The following is a 22590-nucleotide window of genomic DNA, read 5'->3' as shown; positions in this document are numbered from 1 at the left end:
GTTTAGCCATGGGGGCAGCTGTTGAAGCGCAGGACACACAGTAGATAACAGATCATTTCTGAAGCATCCCACTGTATATTACAGACCTTATCTGTTATCTGCTGTGCATCCTGTGCCTTTTCTCCCTTTTGAGCTTTGAATGGCTGCCCCCATGGCTACACAGCAGCTTGATCATATAAACTATCGTAGTGTTTCTGAAGCAAACACACTCGTTTTACCAGTTCAGGCAACAGTAGATTATATTTTCATTACTTTAAGACACTTTCATTTTTTGTTGTAACTTTCCCAATACCAACAATTTCATTGGGTATTATCAGTTATTCATCTATCTGCACAATTCTATCAGGTACAATGTTTAAATAATAAAAATGCTACCTTGTAAATGCTTCTGAGAGCAGTCAATAGAAGAGCAAACTCCTGCATCATGTCAGTATAAAGCCATTACTCACTGAGGTAACTGAATCTTTGCATACTACTGAATTTCTCTATCCAGTATGTTGTGCTTGACAAGTAATGCAAGGCAGATGCCTACAGATGTTTCAGTACTGTCTCCTGATCAGAGCTTCTCTGATGTAAGCAAACTTTCACTTCTGCTGCTTTGAGATCCTAATTTAATTGTGCATGACATTCATGTTCTCTAGCGCTACTATGTCTGTCTAAAATGTTTCTTTCGTTTACTCTTTACATTTAGGGCAACTGAACATCACAAACAAAACTAACTATGGAGAATTTCAGAAAAAAGGGGTAAAAAGGTCTTAAAAGATAATTGAACAGCCAGCACATGTCCTAAAAGGCATATTTTCAGGCCATGTGCCCATTAATGGAATAGACATAATTTGGGCTCCTCATGCCCACTGTTAATTGCTCGGTACAGCCATTTGTAACGTTTACATTAAGCAATTATTACAAGGCATGCTTTGTGCCTCGAAAAACAGCAATTACTGCTGAAACCATTATACGTACAGAGATCATGTGTAACTAACAGTAGTGGTCAGGAAGCCCATTAATATTATCTTGACGTCATGGGCAATTTCATTCATCTGTCATGTTTACCAACATTCAACACTATGTATGGCTCATAATTGAGACAATAATATCTCAATGATCATTTCTGATCTTTGTAGCAAAACCTGACACATTTCTCATGGATGTGTAATTATAAAAGACAGTGTAAATATAGATTTTCCTATTTGTCTTCAAAATGAAGCTGCTAGTACCATTTCAACCAGGTCAACTCTTATTTAAACAATGGCATGAAAATATATTTGTAAAGAACAGGTATTTGTACAGGTACAAGTCCACAATCAGCAGAGACCTGCAGCTAGCCCCTTGAATAGAGCGCTGCCTGTGTTTAGTGCTGATCGCAATGTAAAATCATTCACTGGTGCATATTACATCTCTCATTATCACTAAGCAAAGATCAGCATTAACCTGCTCTTGAGTTTCTTGCCGATTTGTGATTGCGAAATATTATTACATACACTGCGCATGTTTGCAAAAACCATTGGGTTGCAAATTTTGTGAGGAAGTTGTTGTGGTCTGTAATCGGTCAAGATGGTGACCGATTTGTCATTTGCTAACTTAACATATTACATTCGCTAACTTAACAGATTACATCCCCCCATTTGTTCTGTGCATCAAGTGGCAATTTGAGCATAGAAGGTACAACTAAAAAAAACCAAAAGCAGGGCAGAATTAAAGATAATTCCAAAACAGTAGAGATGCAATGAGGACTTGATTATGCTGATAAAAAAAATGGAGATTTGTAGCCTTTTAATGTATGCCATCTGTTTTAGGGTTCTTACACATTTTCTCATGTGCTCCATCGCAAGGGAACGCATTACCATAGCCCATTTCTGCTTGCAGAACATACCCATATTAACATGAACCCCAAAAAGCCCTAAAATATAAATTATAGTTTGATAATTTATACCTAGAAGTCCTCTCCCTTCCCATCTTTATTTTCATATAACGCATGTTTAATTTATTTTGAGACGAGTAGTTTGTAGTCTTCTTTCCTATAACCAATTTAAAGATGACTCTAACTGGGGCATCCAATGCTGGCCTTAATAATAACATTCCTGATTGATACACTACCCTTTTTCTTCCGCTGTTTCTAAACCGGTAATCAGGTTCCCTTTTCCCTTGTTCCTACCTTTAAGACAGCTTGATGATGACTGTGAAAGAATGTAGCTCATCTCTGCAGAGCAATTAACAGCTGTCTTCAGCTACGGGAGGAAGGGAAAGGCTTCTGTCCCCAGTCACAGTATTTAAGCACTAGGCTAATTGGGTGGAAACTGGAAAACAGGAGTATAACCCCTAGACACTCTGGAATACACAGTACAAGCTTCAATATATTAATCTAAAACAACTGCTTTAATTTTAGCAGCCAGTGAGAATATATTTTGTCCTGTGCTGTATATTTGGAAATTGAGGGGAAAGTATACCCTTACTAAAGAATGCAATCAAAAACTTCAAGCTTTTGTACATAATATAACAAGGGTAATGGTGCCTATGGAAACCACTCAAGCCTATGGAAAGGCACTGCTCAGTGATTGAGTAGTCTTAAAGCTACACAACACTATTTTTCTACAGATTTGACCAGATATTAAGAGATATAATTCCAAAATAAAATATTTGTATTGAAGCCTTACATGTTTATGGGTAATGAGTGCTGCCGAATAAAGAACATTCAAACTGAACATTCAATCTTTTAAAAGTGAACATTTTTGGTAAATCTGCCAGTAATACTTATAAAAGCAACACATGGTGGTTTAGTCTCCCCTGACCATAAAGGGCCATTTACACAAAAAAAATAAAATGTGATATATATTTATTGACTAGTTCTGACTGTCCAGTGTCTGCTAATAAAATAATTCTTGCCAGCAGTAGACTCATTTTGCATAAGAAAGGTTTTGATCTAGTGAGTTTGTAGAAATCCATAAATGACATTTGAACCCAAATTTATAATAACACTTAAAGAACATGAACCCCCCCCCACACAAAAATGTAATCAGCCAGCCTCTTTGAAATCTTTAGATACCATCCACTCTGGTTGTTAAAAGGCTAAAAGTAAGGCTGCAGCATCCCCTTAATCACTTAGAATTCCTTCTACTCCTCTAACCCACTCTGCCTCCTCCCTCAGGAATCGACTTTGGCTGTTGGCTAATGAGCATGCTTAGTTCTTCTCAACTCAGATTACTAAACACACCCTCCAGTCTAACAGCCAATGAAGAGATACCATTACTGGTTCCCATAGAAACTCTACGTCTGATCCTATTTATTTTCTAACCACCTCTCCTGAGCTCAGCTTAACCATTACAGTGCTCAATCCCAGCAGAACTCTTTATCAAAGTATGTTGTGTCTGTGTAAGCCTGCATTTTGCATTACATGAACTTTACAGCATACATGTCCTGTCCCAGAGAGAAAATGGCCGCTGGGTGAAAGCTATTTGTTTTAGGAAAATGTGATGGCGCTGGCAAATGGAGGGGATATATGAGTATAAATGATGTGGCTTGAGTGGGAAAGATATGCCCAATTTATACACATGGTAGGAAAATGTAGGCTTTACATGTCCTTTAATCTCACCATAATTCTTGTATTGTAAATAGTTTAGCCAAAAGATCTATGAGACCCTGCATACACAGACTCTTCTTGTAGGTTTTGCTTCTTTAATTACATGCCTATAATATTCCTACAAAATAAAGACAGTATTTTAATGCAATGTCTTTTCTCTCTACATTTTAAAGAGAGAGGTAAACATCATACAGAGATTCCAAACATAATAAGTTAGGCAGTTGGGCTGCTAGAATGCCACCAATTGCTAAACCCCTGAAGCAAAACTGTTATATAGTGATTCCTCTTTTTCTACCCCACCTGTTATTTACTACCAGGTAAAGTCTGTTGACAAATGTGTATGGTTTAATTACATCAATGAAATTAATTGCCAGCATCTTTATAAGCCCCACCATATATTGCCACTTTTGCCCAGTGTTTCAAGCAGGTGTATTAAAGGAATAGTTCAGTGTGAAAATAAAAACTGGGTAAATGGATAGGCTGTGCAAAATAAAAAATGTTTCTAATATAGTTAGTTAGCCAAAAATGTAATATATAAAGGCTGGAGTGAACAGATGTCTAATAAAACAGCCAGAATCCAACTTCCTGCTTTTCAGCTCTATAACTAACTAAGTTAGTCAGCGACTTGAAGGGGGGCCACATGGTACATTTCTGTTCAGTTAGTTTGTAATTGATCCTCAGCATTCAGCTCAGATTCAAAAGCAACAGATATGACCCATGTGGCCCCCCCTCAAGTCTCTGATTGGTTACTGCCTGGTAGCCAGGGTAACCAGTCAGTGTAAACCAAGAGAGCTGAAAAGCAGGAAGTAGAGTCCTGACTGACTTGTTATACATCAAATCACTCCAGCCTTTATACTATATATATATTACATTTTTGGCTAACTAACTATATTAGATTAATTTTTTATTTTGCACAGCCTATCTATTTACCCAGTTTTTATTTTTACACTGAACAATTCCTTTAAGGTATAAACTGCTTTGAACAAGGCTCTATTGCATTAAGATGGTCATACATGCCTGTTAAAAGCTGACAATTCAGACAGAAAACAGACAGATGTCTATTGGATAGGTTTGAAAATGCCCGGAGCTACAACTTGTGGATGACCAGATTTAAAGTCCTAAAATGTCACTGAAATGGGGTCTTTAAAACCCTAGCTGTAATAATATTGCTGAAAATCTACCTATACTTTCAGTTTCCAATGGCATTCATTAGTGGGATTTAAGTAATGGAAGAAGACAAGGTGGAGTGCCATATTTGGGCAGGGGGTGAAGTAAATAAACATATATAAAATAAATTATAAATTTCTGGCTATCAATTCTAAGCAGTAAGATTCATTGCTGGCTGGGCAAGATTTGTCCAACCTAAGCAGTGATAAAGTGCTCCGGTGAGTAAAGGCTCTTCAGTTCCTGTGTTATTTTATGAAACCTATTTATCAAACTGTCAAAATATTCTCCTTTGATAATGGCGCTCCAAAGAATGCTACATTAAGTTCAGGAATTTCTAAAGAGAGTGTTATCACTATAGTGTAGAGGTGCTTGAGGTTCTTCTCAAGCACCCCCAACAGTTTATGCCTCAGAGACTTTCAGGTACTGCTGCAATACAAGAAGTTACTGGGTCCTACAGGAAGAGCCTTTAGGTCCCCACCATGCCTACATCCCAGCATTGCAGAACATTAGGTTGGTTATTTACTAAACTCTTTGTGGGTCAAAACTAAATTTTTTAAGGGTTTTAAACATTAAAGCATGAATCTGAAAATCCGCCATCTCAGACCTGCTGAGGTTGTGTATAATTCAATGCCAGAGGTCCCTATCCTATTTTGAAGTTTTTGTTGTCTGCGCTGGAATTAGGCCAAAAATCCGGGTTTTTGGGGGGAAAAGCTTGAAAAAATCGAGTAATTTGAGAAAAAACCCAGAAAAAATCATACGATTTGAGTTTTCTCTCAATTTTATCAACTTTTTGCTTGAACTGATTAAGTTAAATTTTTTTTTAATAAGTAAGGTAAAATCGTGTATAGCCGTTTGGTTGTGGTTTTTTATTTTAAAAATGAGATGAATTCGGATTTTAGTAAATGACCCTCTAACTGTACATAAAATTGTGCTACCCTGGGTTCCACAGCCAGACACTTGCCTCTAAATCCGACAGTGAATCTGAAGGGGAGGTACCTCTTGCTTCTGATCCCTTCCCACTAGCTGCATGTGTAGTTTAGGCTTTGAGCGTGCGCCAAATTGGGAGTGGGCTGGCAACCACAAGCCAATACAACCCATCTCATAGGTTGTAGAGCAATTACAAAAGGAACAATGACACTTTTATCTTGACAAAGGCAGTTATGCTAAGACAGACCGTATAATCATGTTGAATATGGAGCCCAAGAGAAGGCAAACAACGTGCTTGTGTCATATAGCTTATCTGTTAACATTCTTTGAAATTCAATGGCCACGGAAAATTTCATATAATTGACTAACCAATATCAACAGTAATATTTCACAGATATCTCTATCTCTTGACTAGACATAGAAATATATGTTCTAGGCTGAATATTTACAAAAAAAAATCATAAAAACCATCTAACGGAAAATATAAAAGGTGATAACATAAAAGTAATCCTAATTTTAGTAAAATCACTGCTAATCAGTATGATGATTAACTAAGGGGCATATTTATTAAGGGTTAAATGGAAAATTTAAATTTTTGAATTTTTTTATGGTCTAAACTGTCAAATTCGACTAGTGAATTTTTAAAAAAAATCAAATCCAGTGACCAATTTGAAGATGTTAGTAGCCTTGCTGACAAGGTTTTGAAGGTTTTTTTGAAGGTTTTTTCTGAGAAAATTTGTGGGGGAAAAATGCAGACGAGGAAAAAAATGCAGACAAAACTCGTGCAACTTTTTTTCTTCAATGCTAGCTTATTTAAAGGAGAATTTAACCCGTAATAAAAAAACCTTCCCCCCTACCCTGGGTAGATCCCCCCTCCCTCCTCCCCCCAGCCTACCTGCCCCCCCCCCTGGGCAAATGCCCCTAATTTTTTACTCACCCCTCGGTGCAGATTCTGGAAATTCATGAAATTTTAGTGACTTTCGGCACATGCATAGTGGTTCGGGACCGGAAATTAACTCCAACTGTGCATGCACTGAAACTTCCAAAACAGAAGAAAGAAGATGGCTGCCGTGAACTCCGAGGCCAGAATCTTCATGGAGGGGTGAGTTAAAAATTAGGGGCATTTGCCCGTGGGGGCAGTTAGGCTGGGGGGAGGAGGGAGGGGGGTCTACCCAGGGTAGGGGGGATGGGGTTTTTTTTATTACTGGTTGAATTATCCTTTAAGAAAACAAGACAAAATATTTCGCAGGAAAAAAAGTTGCATGTCATTGATAATCTCATTGTCCCATTCATTTTCAATAAGGCTAAAATTCTCAAATGTTTTAATAAACTGGAAAATAAATAAATAAAGTTGTCAGAGAACATTCCCATTGACTTCCATACACTATTGGCAGCTTTTACTTTTTTCTGGTGACTTTTTGTGATTTTATTCTTTAATCAAGAATTCTTTAATAAATGGTGACTATTCAAGGTTAGAAAGAATATTCTTGAGTATATTCGTACTTGTGGTTTTTTTTCCGATCGTGAAGATCAGACACCATCAGCATTTGCATTCAACAGGCATGGCACATCGGATGGTAAATCTTCCATTTAGTTTACACATCAGATTTTTGTCAGTCCCATTATATTTTGACCCATGTGACTGCATCGGACTTATAGAAATGGTTCTATAGATCCGACACCATATTACAAAACCTCCTGTGTAGTTTAGCCCTTATCGCACAGAAAACAGGAATCAATCAAGAAAACTTTATTTAAACAATGCACTATTATGAGCTGTCTAGATAAATGCATTTCTATATAACAGACACTGAGCTATAAAACACCCAATTCTGTTCCTTTTGTGCCTCCCTATTAACTATATAATAAGACCGAGTGCAAGTAGAAAAGTGTCTCTAACATTTTTCAGATTTAGTCATTTTTTTTAAATGTTACTCATTGACTAAATGATCAATATTTTTTTTTATCTAAAAACACTTTTTATTTTGTTGATAGTGTCCATAAGTCTTTCTACAGCAGACTAATGTTTCCTGATAAAGAAATGAGGCATGCAAATGGAAATTTTTTCCTGCAGCCAAGTGAAAAACAACATTTGCAAAGAAGATTTTGCCTGTAGTACCATCAAGGTATTAAAGGGAAAAAATCCTGCTTGCATCAAATCACAATACACAAGGCATTATCCTGTTTAACCTATGGAAATGATTGCCCTCATAGCCAAACTGGGTACAGTCAGTACAGTAATATTTTTCAGCAATAATTAAGCATTACCAATGAATCAGCTGGATCGAAAGCATAAGAGGTGGCCCATCACACATAATTACTTCACATATATGCATGTAAATTATTTTATCATATTAACATACTGTCACCATGGTACCACAGGTTAGTAAGCATGAAACATGAAAACATCTAGAGCAGTGATCCCCAAGCAGTGGCTCATGAGCAACATGTTGCTCACCAACCCCTTGGATGTTGCTCCCAGTGGCCTCAAACCAGGTTCTTATTTTTGAATTCCAGTCTTGGCGGCAGGCTTTGGTTGCATAAAAAATGGCTGTACTACCAAACAGAGCCTCATGTAGGCTGCCAATAGCCAATCACAGCACTCAATTGACACCCCAGAAATAATGTTTATGCTTGTGTTGCTCCCCAACTCTTTTTGTTGAATGATCACATTTGAATGTGGCTCATGGGTTAAAAAGGTTGGGGGGCCCCTGATCTAGAGGATAAAGTTATTTGCCTGAGCAAATAAAGCTAATTTTAAAAAATTGTACACAACATTAGCATTCTAGGGAACTTCCCTTAAACAACCCCTTTCCATAAATTTGTTTAGACAAAATATATCTCCTCAGGGTGCAGTATTTTTATGTCCTACAAGCAGCTCAGTGTATAGCTAAGACCACCATGATGGTACCAAGAACATCTGGATTACAAGTTGAAGGGGCACAGTATGGGAACCAAGACATATGTGCTGACTTGGAACACACTGCGTCATTCATTTCTTTTACTATGGGAGAGATCAAACTAAAAGCCTTTTGCAGTTAAGCAGCACAACATATTCTAGACATGGTATGCCTTAAAATGTCAAATAAAAAATGAGATTTAAATTCTTATTTACTTTGCCAAATGTTAAACAGGAGAATACTGTTAGATTTGTTTTATTTTAGGTCTGATTTTACCTGAAAAACTCTGAACTGGGCAGTCATTTTCTCGACTGGCTGTGAAAACACCTCATCTGACATTAGCCTAAATTGGACCCTAAGAACAATGCTGTTCTGGACAACTGGTTTCCACATTCAAGTATTTAATACACAATGGTTGGTTATGAACAGCTGTCCATTTTACGGGGGCAGGGTGCAAGTCCAGACTGAGATTCAGCTAGCGATGGGCGAATCTGACCTGTTTCGATTCACAAAAAATTTGTCAAACAGCAAAAATTTGCTAAAATGCATTAAAGTCTTTGGGCGACAATATTTTTGACGTGTGACAATTTTTTTCACCCATTAGAGTCTATGGGGCGAATTCACTAAAGGACGAAGCGCCTAACGCTAGCGTTAATTTGCATTTTCGTTAATTCGCCAGTTCACTAAAGGACGCTGGCGTAAATTCGCTAGTGTTACTTTGCACCCTTACGCCTGGCGAATTTGCGCAACGGACGTAACTACGCAAATTCACTGACGCGCAAATTTTTCTGAACGCTACCTTTTACACCAGACTTCCTTCACCACCTCAGACCAGGCGAAGTGCAATAGAGTAGGGATTGCTTCAAAAAAAGTTAAACATTTTTCTAAGTCCCAAAAAACGCTGGCGTTTTTTTCTTTTTTTATGGGTGATAGGCTGAAAAAGACCGGAAATGTTTTTGTGGCTCCTTCCCCCCTACATTTCCTCATGGCACCTTAACTACATAGTGGGCACATGTGTAGGGCAAAATAAAAATTGTATTTGCTGTTTTGAAGGTTTCCCAGGCTTGTGTAGTGATGCTACATATACCTCCATTGTAACTTCAATTTGGCGCCGTATGCAAATTAAGCATCGCTAGCGTAACTTCGCTTTGCATGGCAAATTAACCCTAGCGCAACTTCGCAACCTTACGCTTCCCCTGAGCGCAACTTCGGATTTTAGTGAATTTGCGTAGCGCTGGCGAAAATACGCCTGGCGAAGTGTGGCGAATCTTAGTGAATTTGCCCCTATGAGCGTTATTTTTGTGGTAAAACTTGGTGTCAAATTTCACTCATCCCTAGTCCTAGCATTTCAGGTAAACAAGAGGCCAAAACAGCCCCCCCGAGCACAATTAATAGTGACTGTTTATGGCATCTTAAAAGATTCTCTCTGGGATTGGCCAGAATCTAAAGATTTCCCGTCTGGGCCTAATGTTCTACCATGCTAAGACCATGGTTTATCCAGTATTCACAGTTATAATTCTCCACTTCCGACCTTGCCATATTTCTGAATGAGATGGGATGCCTTCATTAATGTAATGGCATCTGACAGAGAATAAAATTCTGTGTATGCTGATTTTACTGGGTCTCCCTGACTTGGATGGATGCCTTTTTCACTAGTACCCTGGCCTTGAGGGCAGAGCCACCTGCTTGGCTGTAAGAGCAGTTATTTATTTTTCTGTGTTGTGGAGCAACATCTCTATGCTCTCCCACTGGTAAATCCCTTTGTACAAGTCTATAAAACCTCTGTGATTCCTTTGGTCAGGGTTCTGACTCTTTATGAGTTCAGAATCCACTTAGCTCATGTAAAATAAACTTTGTCTTTCACCTCAAGTGATCTCCGATAACTGAATTTCCCTAACATATCTCATGTCATAAAAGAAGGCATCCCATTATCTAAATACCTCTACTCTAGCCTTTCGCCACAACTGAAGCTCACCTTCAACTAAACCCTGGAATAAATGCCTGCTTCCATATTTAGCATGGGACATTTGGAAAGCTAATGATTCATAAGCACATATGGAGGATTCATTCCAGGATGGTTCCTATCATGTTATTCCGTTCAAAGTCTGAACTGAATAAATGGTATGTGGTCAAAGTGCATATGGATCAGAAAATAATAAACTTTATTTACACATAAGCATATAAATATACAGTATGATTCTACAAAACTTTCTGGCTTTTCCATCAAAAACACTATAAGTCAGGTTGAGATATACAATATTTGATTCACAATATCAAAGCAGGTTCTCCTCAAGGTAACTAGTAACAGAATATATCAACACAAACATGCTTGTCTTTAACGCCATACTGTAAATTCATAGCTGCAACCTCACCATAGCTTATTATGATTATTCAAGGCAATTAAAGTGAGGCCTAACATACAGGGCTCATCATTCCAAATGGGTAGGCAAGTTCCCCTCATAAGGAAACAACAATGTTTAGTAAAGACCTCATGTCAATTGTTATAGAACTTAAAGGAACACACTGATGGGGCAACCATTCAGTCTGAAAAAAGATCAGGCTACACAGCAAATAAGCTCTGTAGAATAAAACGGTGTTCTACAGAACTTATCTGTTATCTGCTATTTAACCTGTGACATTTAGCCCAATTTCAACTGCCCCAATGGTTGCACAGCAGCTTGTTTTTCTACACTATATTAGTATATTTCTAAAGCAAGCAATGCCAGTTTCACTAATGCAAGGCAACAGGACAATATACTTTAATTTCTTTAAAACATTTTAATATTTTGGTGTAACTGGTACTTGCTAGCCAAACATATTTACCCATGATCTATTATTTGCTAGTATAAAAATTGCTGCTTTTGTGGTCTTTTGGCAGAGCTCCAGTCTAGCTCTAGAGAATGAATGTAGAGCTAGCCTAACACAACAAGCCTGCACTAGATTTCTTATAATTGATTGTTATAGTTCACATTATATCATACTGATAACGTTTGGAATGTTTTTTAGAAACTGTAGACTTTTTATATTATCTGTAAATTTTTCAATATTTCAAGAACCTACCTATCTTTATATATTCAAAAAATATTATGTGAACTCATCTGAGTAGTTTTTTTTCTTCCCAAAAGTGAATACTCATAATTTATTTAATAATAATCTGGCCACTGGGAGAACTGTTTCAATAAATGATATGACTGACATTTCATTTAATCTCAGCAGGGCCAGTGATAAGGCAGAGTCTCCTAAATACAGTATTGAAAATATGTCGCTACATATGGCTTCTCTGAAATACAACATGCATCTGTTCATTTCATAGCAGCACATTTATCAAAATAAATACATAAAATAAGAGTAAACTTTCTTATGGAGAATTGACTGAAAAGCCAGAGACCAACATATAGCTATAGGCACTGGAAATGAGGGGATATATTATCAATTTTGTTTTTCCAATTACTGCTGAAAATATGTTAAGTGCCCATTCTTGAAAGAAGATATGTATGTTGGGGATAGTTTTATGGAGCTTTCGAAAGGTTGGTGCAATGTCTCCAGATATCATAGAATAAATACATTTCTTTGTGCATGTCTTTCATTTATTGTCTTTGCTCACCATTCAAAATGATCTACCTCTACTTTTTTTATTTTAGCAAAAACAGAAAGTGATAAAAAGGACAGTGCAGACTAAACAAAATGGCCCAGTGTAAACCCCAAGCCAAGCTGCACATGTTTCTGATAAAAATGCATAAATGAAAAATACACACACTACAGATTATAGTGTGAATTGATTTGAACTAGCTCTCACCAGCTGGATCACCCTAGTGTCTGAAGGAAGAAAAGTAATATTGACTACCAAAATGATTACCCATTAACTTGGCCAGCTAAGTGGTCTACTAAATTAGCAGTATATGATCACCCAGCCATTGAGCTAACAATTTGAGGCCCATGAAGAAATATCAGCCTTTGGCATATACAGTCCCAGTATCCTAAAGGGATGTCCAACCTCTAAGATTCATATCTGAACGAGCCTTGAACACGTTTAGCTCAAAAAATGTTTTGAGGCCAACACAAATAGGTTATTATCTTAGTAAAGATTTAGATGGCAGATGGCAGATGTTTGACTATGTATTAACACCTCAAGCTGGCCATACATGTACCACTAATATAATATCAATCAAAGTTTTTTGGTAAGTTTATGATGACCCACTGATCCCAACCCATGTACTGTGGATATCTATAACAAACAAGGGAAAGTTGTGCTCACCACTAATATTTGAAACCATTAGGCGGGGGTGCAATGAGGCTGTGACCACAAAATACATATAGACAAATACAAGAGTCCTCTGCACTCAACCCATTATCAATATATTTAAAACATTGAGACATTTTTTGCATACAGCTACTAAAAATGCCTTACCCTTTAAACAAAACAGGGATTGTTTGTCCATATATATTGCAATATATTTAAGCTGGCCAAGTACGTCAAAGTTATCCCATATCTGGCCAGTCCTACGCTCAATTTTCATCTGATTCATTAAGAAATCTATTGCTTCATTATACATTTTACACAGGGACTAAGTTTTACCTGCAACTTACTTGCTGCTTTCAAAGTAAAACTCCAAACTTGGTTGCCCTTTTTTTTCAAAATTGTTTTTATTGAAAGTCCAGCATATCTAAACAAAGGATTTCACTTTTCTAAAGATACAGTTGTGTTATTAGAAAATGTACATAAGTGCATAACTAATAAAATATTGTTTTGCATATACAGAGGTCTTAATTTGTTTTTAATCATACATATTACATGAATATATGCAAAAGAAAAGCACATTAGGTGAAATCTAGAAATTGTTATGATGGGGTGGCGGTGTTCACACTTCCTTAATTACCACCACACCTACATAGGATAGGTACTGAAGATTAATTTTCTATTTTTAATAACAAAATAAACAAGATAATTGAACTAGAGTCAACATGCCCATTATTTGTCTTATGAGATGTATGTCATCTTTAAAGGGATACTGTAATGGGAAAAATCTGGCAGAATTCTGCACTGAAATCCATTTCTCAAAAGAGCAAACAGATTTTTTTATATTCTATTTTGAAATCTGACATGGGGCTAGACATATTGTCAATTTCCCAGCTGCCTCGAGTCATGTGACTTGTGCTCTGATAAACTTCAATCACTCTTTAGTGCTGCACTGCCCCTTTCTTCCCCCCCCCCAGCAACCAAACAAAAGAACAATGGGAAGGTAACCAGATAGCAGCTCCCTAACACAAGATAACAGCTGCCTGGTAGATCTAAGAACAACACTCAATAGTAAAAACCCATGTCCCACTGAGACACATCCAGTTACATTGAGAAGGAAAAACAGCAGCCTGCCAGAAAGCATTTCTTTCCTAAAGTGCAGGCACAAGTCACATGACAGGGACAGCTGGAAAATTGACAAAATGTCTAGCCCCATGTCAGATTTCAAAATTGAATATAAAAAAATCTGTTTACTCTTTTGAGAAATGGATTTCAGTGCAGAAGTCTGCTGGAGTAGCACTATTAACTGATGTGTTTTGAAAAAAAACATGTTTTCTAATGTCAGGATCCCTTTTATTAGCCACCAGTGGGATCACCTGACTATAGCCCTTCCCAGATATAGTCAGGTGATCCCACTGGTGGCTAATAAAAGGGCAACCAAGTTTGGGAGTTTTACTTTGAAAGCAGCAAGTAAGTTGCAGGTAAAACTTAGTCTCTGTGTAAAATGTATAATGAAACAATATAATTCTTAATGACAATTTGCAATTTGAGTGTAGGACTGGCCAGATATGGGATGACTTTGACGTAGTTGGCCATCTTAAATATATTGCAATATATGGACAAACAATCCCTGTTTTGTTTAAAGGGTAAGGTATTTTTTAGTAGCTGTATGCACAAAATGTCTCAATGTTTAAAATATATTGAAAATGGGTTGTCTTGTATTTGTCTATATGCATTGTGGATATCAGCTGGCTTGAGTAATGAGTATATTAGAAAATATAATCTGCCAATACACAATGTATGGCAATGTATGGCTATGCAATAGCAGATTTACAGCTGCAGCTTTGACATTAGCCTTACCTAGCACATTACAATGACTTTACAATGGTGAGACAGAGGTCCAGCTAAAAACACCTTTCTGCACTATGAGTACTCAGGCAGACATTTGAAGTTAATGTCAACTAATGTCCAACAATGTACAATAACTGCTATCTTTTTTTCCCTTCAAACAACATCCAAATATAAGGGCAGGTTATCTGGAGATGCCATATTGCTCACCTTTGCAGATGCAACAGTGTCCCTATTATTCTTAAATAAACTATTGTCTATGAAAAATGTCTCTGTTGAGGTAAATGGAAAAGTTTGAGCATGCAATTAGCAAGGTCTACTTTACTGAAGACAAAAAAAATACAAAATATATCCTATTTATTATTGGGGTTGTTATCTTTTGCCTTTAATGTCTCTGAATAAATACAAAGCTGAGTATCATACAAAGGTGCTTATCAGTACTTCCCAACAAAAGAAGCCTCCAAGTATACTGACAATACTTTAGCTGAGGTTAAATTTCCGGTGAATCGTCCAACTCAAACAATAATATAAAGCAACATAAACTAAGGGCAGCGCACAATAAATCATCCTGTCAGCTGGATATTGATTTTGTGGGGTGGGGGAAAGATGAAATTTCCAGCAAGTTCAATGCCTTTATTAATATCAATAAAACAATTATGACATTGCTTGGTTTAAAACATTAAATGTACAGCCTTCTTCTCTCTTGTCAGGCCCTTTGGTATCTTTGATGCACTTATCTTTGCAAAAAGATGGTTTAAAAAAAAAATTTCAGAGAATAGTAGAGATGAACTGAAATAGAGAGCAAGTCTCAGTTGCACATTACACGTGAAAAGACATTGCATGTTCACTGACCCCTGTCTGCAAATCTAACATGCGGGTGGCAGAAGTTGTGTGGCACCCTTTAGAAAAGACAAATGTGCACCATTAAGCTTTTACTGAATGAGACTGAAGCTAGTAATTTATGAATGAATGCAGCAGCTATATAGGCAGCCCTGCTTGTACTTTCTATAACAGAAACAGTACAATTTCTATACACATCCTGAAGGATAAACACATCTTAACATACTCCAATGCTGAAAGCATCTGAAAACGTACTTTATAAGCAATGGTAAACCGAGCTTTATAATGAGCTTGCGGCTTGCCCCAGTACATATGCCATCTCTGAAATTAAAGGAACATTAACAACAACAAAATAAAAGTGCTTTAATGTAAAACAATACAATTTAGTGTTGCCCTGCACTGGCAAAACTGCTGTGTTTGCTTCAGAAACTTTACGTTTGTTTATATAAATAAGTTTCTGTGTAGCAATGGGGGCAGCCATTCAAATGAGAAAAGGCTCAGGTTACACAGCAGATAGCAGATAAGCTCTGTATTTAACCTGTGCCATATATTTTTGTTTTCAATTTCTTCCATTGCTACACAGCTTGTTTATATGAACTATAATAGAGTTTCTGAAGCAGATACACCAGTTTTACCAGTGCAGAGCAACGCTACATGATATTTATATTACTTTAAAACACTTTAATTTGTTGGTGTTACTGTTCCTTTAAGTTGCTGGGTTGCATTAAATCACTATTGATGGAATGCTCATACCTGTTTATGTTGCACAAGCTTTTAGTCATTTCTGCATCTGTAATAATTTAATGCCCCAATGGCAGCCCTTTATTGATAGTGCTTTGTGCTGCTATTTATTGGGGCAGGCCTGTAAGAAATGGACTTACAAGAAACAAAAATATATAAACAAATATTATGAAATTGCATTGTCTCAAATCTGCTATAGTTTTACTGTCATAAATATTGTATGCCCAAACTGACCAAATTTCTAACATACAATCCTTTACACACAAATTCTGGTTCACAAACTATTTTTCTTTCTTCAGTGCTAAGTTACACTTAGTGTATACTAGGCCTTTGGAGAAATCACCAATGCAATCCGCCCTGTGTCTTTAAGCAATGACATCAGTAGCATCTGCCTGCCACTGCTCAAAGACATAGGTGGGTCAGATGACATAGCCCTTATCCCCCAAGTATGGGCCATGTACCAAAAAGGCCCACTGAGGCCGCTGAGGAAGTTGTTCTGAGTTAGAATCTTCTATGAAATCTATAGATCTGTGTTCTGGTAAAACTCTGCCTTAAAATTTTAACTGGAACTAGGATCAGAAAACAATGGAGACAGCAGTCAGCTCAAAGCATTGAAAAGGTAATGTGTATTCAACAAACAGTTAATAATGGCATTTTCAGTCCATTCACCAGACAGAAAAGAAATGCTGAACCAGTCTGTCTATGGCATGAAAATGGAGAGTTAATGCTCTGTATTGGAGAGCAGATGTAGAAAAAAAGAGTGTCAACTGCATGCTCACACACACATACACACAAAAGATCTCTCTGTGTACACACAGATGTGCATTTATTACAACCTCACAATCTGGAGGAGCTTTCATAGAAGGAATGGTGCATCTTGAAGGCAGACAAGAAGCACTGGAAGGGCGGGGGAACTGGGGGAATTAAGGAGCTGGCTAGGCAGGGAAAAAAAGAATCATCTCCTCTGACCTCTAGTGAAGTACCAGGTTTTTTCTTAAGCTCTTCACATTTCCTAAATTTGCAGATCTGGTGTCCTGTTTTACGGTTCCTGCAACTGCTGCAGACTCCACAGTTGATGAGCCGCTTGCAGGGGACACAGACCCCACACCTTTTCCTCTTCTTCTTGGCAGGATTCCCGCCGGCTCCCGAGGAATTATTCTGCGGGCAGTCTGCCAGATTGGCAATTTGAAACGCACTGTCTGTGACGGCTGCCGAGGCTGCTGCGGGGGAGTGAAGGGCTGTCATGACGATGACCCCTGGAGGTAATGAGATGCCCCCTAGAGCTGGAATAGCGGAAAAAGTTCCAACGCGTTCAGGGAGATTCATTATCTCTGCTTCAGCAGCGCCGCATTTGAGCTTGTTCATGCATTCCCCTGCCAAAGGTCTGCAGTGTTCAGGGGATAAGGTGGAAAGGAAATTATTATTTGCCATTTGCAAAGACTCTGGCGCCCCGCCAGGCTTTCCCAGCCTCTGGGAGTCGTTTCTGTGCATGCTGGTCCTATTAGGGTTGATAGCGGCTGATTTCCTCCCCCAGAGCATTGCATTATCACAGTTCCAAGGGGACATGCCAATCCGTGCACTGGGGAAAATGGGGGTTGTGATCCTGGCAATCTTAGCAGCCTGGGGGAAAGCGCCATTGGTTTTGTAAAAGGTGGCAAAGGACCTATACCTCTCCATTTCTGAATTGTAATCCATGAGGCTGTTGAGAGCCCCCTCCACCAAATTATCCTTGGGGAGCACAGCAGCCTCGAGGTTCTGTCCATTCTCCACACAGACATTATTGTTCATATTGGACATTTCAGAGGAGGGTAACTGGAAGGGGGTAGGGGGAGAGAAAGGGGGGAAACCACTGAAGCTGCTTAACTCAGTCACCTTTATTCCCTGGGCAAACCCTTCTATATTGAAAAATTATTTTGCTCTGGTTTGATTTTTTTAAGGAGACGTTCCTTTTATTTCTTTCTAGGTGATTTTTCAGCAGACAGCAATTTGTCACGGAGCATCTTCTTGTGCATTGTCACAAACGCCAACTGTTCCAAGTAAAACAAAGAGAATCATTCCAAATAGGTGCACAAGAGAGGAGAGAAAAGAAATAAATATACTGTCAAGATCATTTCCATCACATAATAAATACGGTTTCCCCCACCCACCTCCTACTCCCGTAGATAATTGAATTGCATAATAGCATTAATAGCTGGATGGAATACCTGAAGGTGGCGGGGGGAAGGGGGGGAGGAAATTGGGGGTGATGACAAATGCCAAGGGAGAGGGAATGAGGAGATCAAAGACATCATAGATGGAAAGGGTTATAATACCTTCTAACCAGAGGGCATTTAACGTTATGAAATTCATGAACAAAGTCTTGTCAAGGTACGGAAATGATGGAAGGCTGAGAGCAAAATGGTCTTGAGCAGAAAAATGACAGGAAATTAGCAAATTAAGTGCTGAGAAAGTCGACAAAGCATCCGAGTATAAACTGTAGGCAAGCACTATGCATCTGAGAGCCAGCCTGTATACAATCTGAACTAAAAAGGCAAGGAAAAATAGGAGCTACCAGCTGCCACAGTGTCCTTCTGTGTCTGACGGTCATTAGTTTGAATCCCAGCACAGCTGGCTCTGCTAGGGTCTTAATTCAATGTACCAAGGACAGGTCTCAATTGGAGCAGCCATTTAAATGGTGGGGAGTGGGGAGGTGGGTCCCTGCAACGTGAGGGAGGGAGAAAGGAAGAAATGAGAAAGAGAGGGAGATGAGAAAGGGGCCAGATAAAAATAAGTCAGGCAATTTCATATTCTTCTTGTGTTATCTAAGAGCCAGCAGCTGTACTAAAGCTGAGCTCTGTACAATCACAGAATAAGAAGCCCTAGCATCCCTAAGCACGGGTGGCAGCACCCAGGGACCATAAAAAACACCTGCACAGAAATGACATACTTATAAGAAATGATACTATAATGGCCTTAATAGCAGAGAATATTTGTGTCCCAGATCAAAACAAAACTTGTCTAGCATTTTTTTCCACCTTCGAAATATGCTCAAACTTTTTCTGACATCAATTATCTATTCAGTAAACTCAACTGAAGCACTTAGATGTGTTCTCCTGCCTATATCTACAATCACTTCCAAGTACCATTAAAAAAACTGATATTTCCTAAAACTGTCTTTCTCTGGAACAGCTTAAAAAAAGAACATGCCACTTCACTGATTTAATATCGCCTTCCGATATTTACAGCTAGAGTCACAAAACGAGAGCAAACGCAATTTCAGACTCAAAAAAAATTCAAAGTTCGAAATGGTTATCAATTACAGTAATTAGACACATAATTAGATTAATGAAGCGTTTAAAGCCCAGCTTATGAGTACAAGACTTGATCGTCAGCAGATGCCAGCTACACCGACAGGAAATGAGAGTTTGTGTAAATAAATATAAAAGGGGATCTAGATATAGCTGAAGGATACACGCCAAACCCTGGGGGAATGCTGATAACACACTGTAAATCCCAGAAAGACCTTGGTCTCTGTGCCAAGAGGAAGCGCCACTGCCTCTGCCCTCTATCAAGGAAAGCCGAGACTCTTAACACGCTGAGGTTTGATGGCAGTACAAAAGGCTGCCCCAAAAGGCTCCAGGCTAAATGCATCCAAGGGAAAAAGAGACGCTGAGAGGAATATGCATACATGGGACATTCTTCAGTTCCCACAGAGAACAGATTCAATCACATGCAATAACTTGCAAATGCACACAAACTAGTTATGCCAATTCGCGTGGAACCAAATAGGCAACTGCCAATTATTTTCTTCTTAAGTTTTCATACAAACCGACCTTTCTTTAACCACAAAGATTCAAAAGATATAGGGAGACGGCACTTTCTGTCAGCATGGCACAGGTAGTGGCAATGAATAAGTGCAAGGGTGTAACAGGTAAAGGGAAAATCAAGTACAAGAAGAAGAGAAAATAAAAATGCTGACCATAGTTGATGCTCACAGTTTAATTATCTTCTTCCCACTCATTATGCCGCTAACCAAAAGTGGTGGTGCCCTGCTTAATATGGCACATCTCCTCTGGCTACTGAGGATCAAAGGTCATATTTAACATCAAGGGGGGAGGCAGGAGCCGATTAATTAATAAATGTGCCCAGCGCTTTCCACATTATAGTAATTTATCCCAACAGACTGAATGGGTACAAACCGTGCAAGGTGTGGGCGGGGGGGGGGTTGGAGGAGTAAAATAGTCATATCCCAATTTTTGTACTTACCCCTATATGTAGGATAGAACGCAGATGCTGCTAGCTTGCCAATGCATATAATTGCCCACACATCACCCTGAGACCAAAGACATTTGCCCAAGTCCAAGTGCCCTTGCCAGTTCCTCGTGACCCACTTTAATACTTAAAAAAAAAAAAAAATAACAGGTATATCCTAAAAGAAAAAAAAGAACAAATGAAAAAATGTCCAAGATAAGGATATATGGTGACAAATCGGTGAGCGGTGGTGTAGGCTGAGGTAGAAAGAATAAAAACTAGGGAGGGGGATGAGTGTATTGTGCAGCTGATCTCTCGGTGGTCCCTGTTCTCCCCTCTGTGTTAGTGTGGATGTGTATGTGTGTCTATAGCTGCCTCTCCAGTCAGTTTCCAGTCGATGTGTGTGTGTGAGGGAGGGAGGCAGCCTGGGAGTCAGTCAGTCTCTCTCTCTTTCTCTGCGTGTGGCTGAGAGGCATGGGGGGGCTGTGAGAGGAGAAAGAAAGAGGGGGGTAGGAAACAAGAGGGGGGGATGGTGAAGAGAGAGAGAGAGAGGGAGAAAGAGAGAGAAGGAGGAGGGGGGGAAGCGTTAGAGGTGGAGAGTTATTGGCGCCGAGGTGAGGAGGATGCAGGGTTGTGGACACCTACTGATGATTGGCTGCAAATTACACCGGGAATGAGAGGCACACACGCGGGCACTGCTCTCTCCAACCTCCCCTCCCTCCTTCCTCCAATTACACCCCCTCCTCCTCCTCTCCAGCTCTGCCTTCCCAGTGCAAATCCTCTGCTTCAGAGCAGTAGCAGCCACGTCTCTCGCTCCCCCCAGCAGTCTCCGCAGGGACACGGCTGGCATTATTATTATTATTATTGTCTTGGGGTGCTTATTAGGGGAGTTGCGCTGCCATGTCCTGCGGTGATACACAGGCTTATAAAGCATGTTGGGGGGGAGGGGGGTCATAAAAAATCCAATTTTATACACCAGCCTTGGCCTTGGCAATGGATTTTATCTGACCTTTCTTATTTCCGAGCTGCGGTTTGAGCATAGCATTGTATGGCACTGCAGCTGATGCCCAAAGTCTAAATAAAGGATGTGTCCCTCTACATATTGTTAAACCATAGCTTCCAACACCCATATGCAATAATACCCCCAACAACCTTAGCTCTTCAGGTGGGGAAGCAAAATGAAACATTGGAGTTGTAATGGGAGTCCTGTGGTGTTTTGTTGCCCTACCTTTCCTACATGTTTAGTCAGGGGAGGCCATTCCACTGTTTACATACTTTTGGCTGGCGGCATTGGATAGTGTCCTGACAAGAAAAGTAGACACTGGCATCAGGCCGGACTGGCAATCAGTGGGTTCTGGCAAATGCCAGAGGGGCTGCTGTAAGGTCCATAGACAGTCACTATTTAGTGGGCTTGTGAAGGACCATTTGGGCCTCTGAATACTTGTATTGCCAGGGCCTATTTTGACTCTCAGTCCAGACCTGACTGGCATCAGTCCTTTTAGATATTTGAATTGAAATGCAATTTTAAATATGTGATGGTTTAGTAGAAAAAACATGGTTCTCCCAAGGCATCTTGTTACTGCTCAAAAATGCTTAAAAGAAAGGCTAATCTATCTGATCACCCTCCACCAAACATATCTTTCCACCTTCTCAAGTATTAATGTCTAATCTGCAGCCACCCAACATTTATGGCTAATTTGTGCACCTCCCCAAGCATTAATGACTAAACTGCACCCCCCCCCCAATATTCATGGCTCATCTGTAGCCCCCCCACCAAGTATTAATGGATAATTTGCAGCCCCCCCCCCAGTTGCTGATGAATTGCATCCTCCAGACAGAACTGGGTGCTGTTTTTAGCAATAACTTGGAGGACACAGAATGGATATCCCTAGGCTGAACGTTACCAAATAATGCAGTTTAACATAAGAATTTATTTTTTATGCATGCATGACCGAGTTGTGTAACGGGTCAGTGGTTATAATGGGATTTGCTTATGATGAAGGATGAGGGAATGGAAAAAAATATTATAACACTGAGTTACAGTTATAAAATAAAAAATGCGGCATCGTTGCAATGATTGTTTCATTTGTTCATTTGGTAATGTTAAAACTCATACATAGCCA

General features: G+C 39.1%; 1 protein-coding gene across 2 annotated transcripts in view; it reads right to left on the bottom strand.

The window, feature by feature from the left end:
- cxxc4.L (CXXC finger protein 4 L homeolog) overlaps positions 1-20992 on the bottom strand; it is a 67090-nt gene extending 46098 nt beyond the window's left edge. Inside the window, exons 1-2 of one of the 2 annotated variants that reach the window (XM_018251909.2) lie at positions 20483-20992; positions 16844-18264 (exon numbers count right to left, since the gene is read on the bottom strand). In XM_018251909.2, coding sequence (XP_018107398.1) covers positions 17075-18034 — 960 coding nt within the window. In that variant the 5' untranslated portion in view covers positions 18035-18264; positions 20483-20992 and the 3' untranslated portion in view covers positions 16844-17074. Of the gene's footprint in view, positions 1-16843; positions 18265-20482 lie in introns of those variants that run through there. The other variant, XM_041590617.1, reaches the window with a different exon arrangement.
- Positions 20993-22590: the final 1598 nt, after the last annotated feature.

Source organism: Xenopus laevis, chromosome 1L (genome assembly GCF_017654675.1).
Source record: "Xenopus laevis strain J_2021 chromosome 1L, Xenopus_laevis_v10.1, whole genome shotgun sequence".
Taxonomy (NCBI): domain Eukaryota; kingdom Metazoa; phylum Chordata; class Amphibia; order Anura; family Pipidae; genus Xenopus; species Xenopus laevis.
Note: the sequence above shows the minus strand (reverse complement) of the source record. Positions and strands in the feature narration are given on the sequence as shown.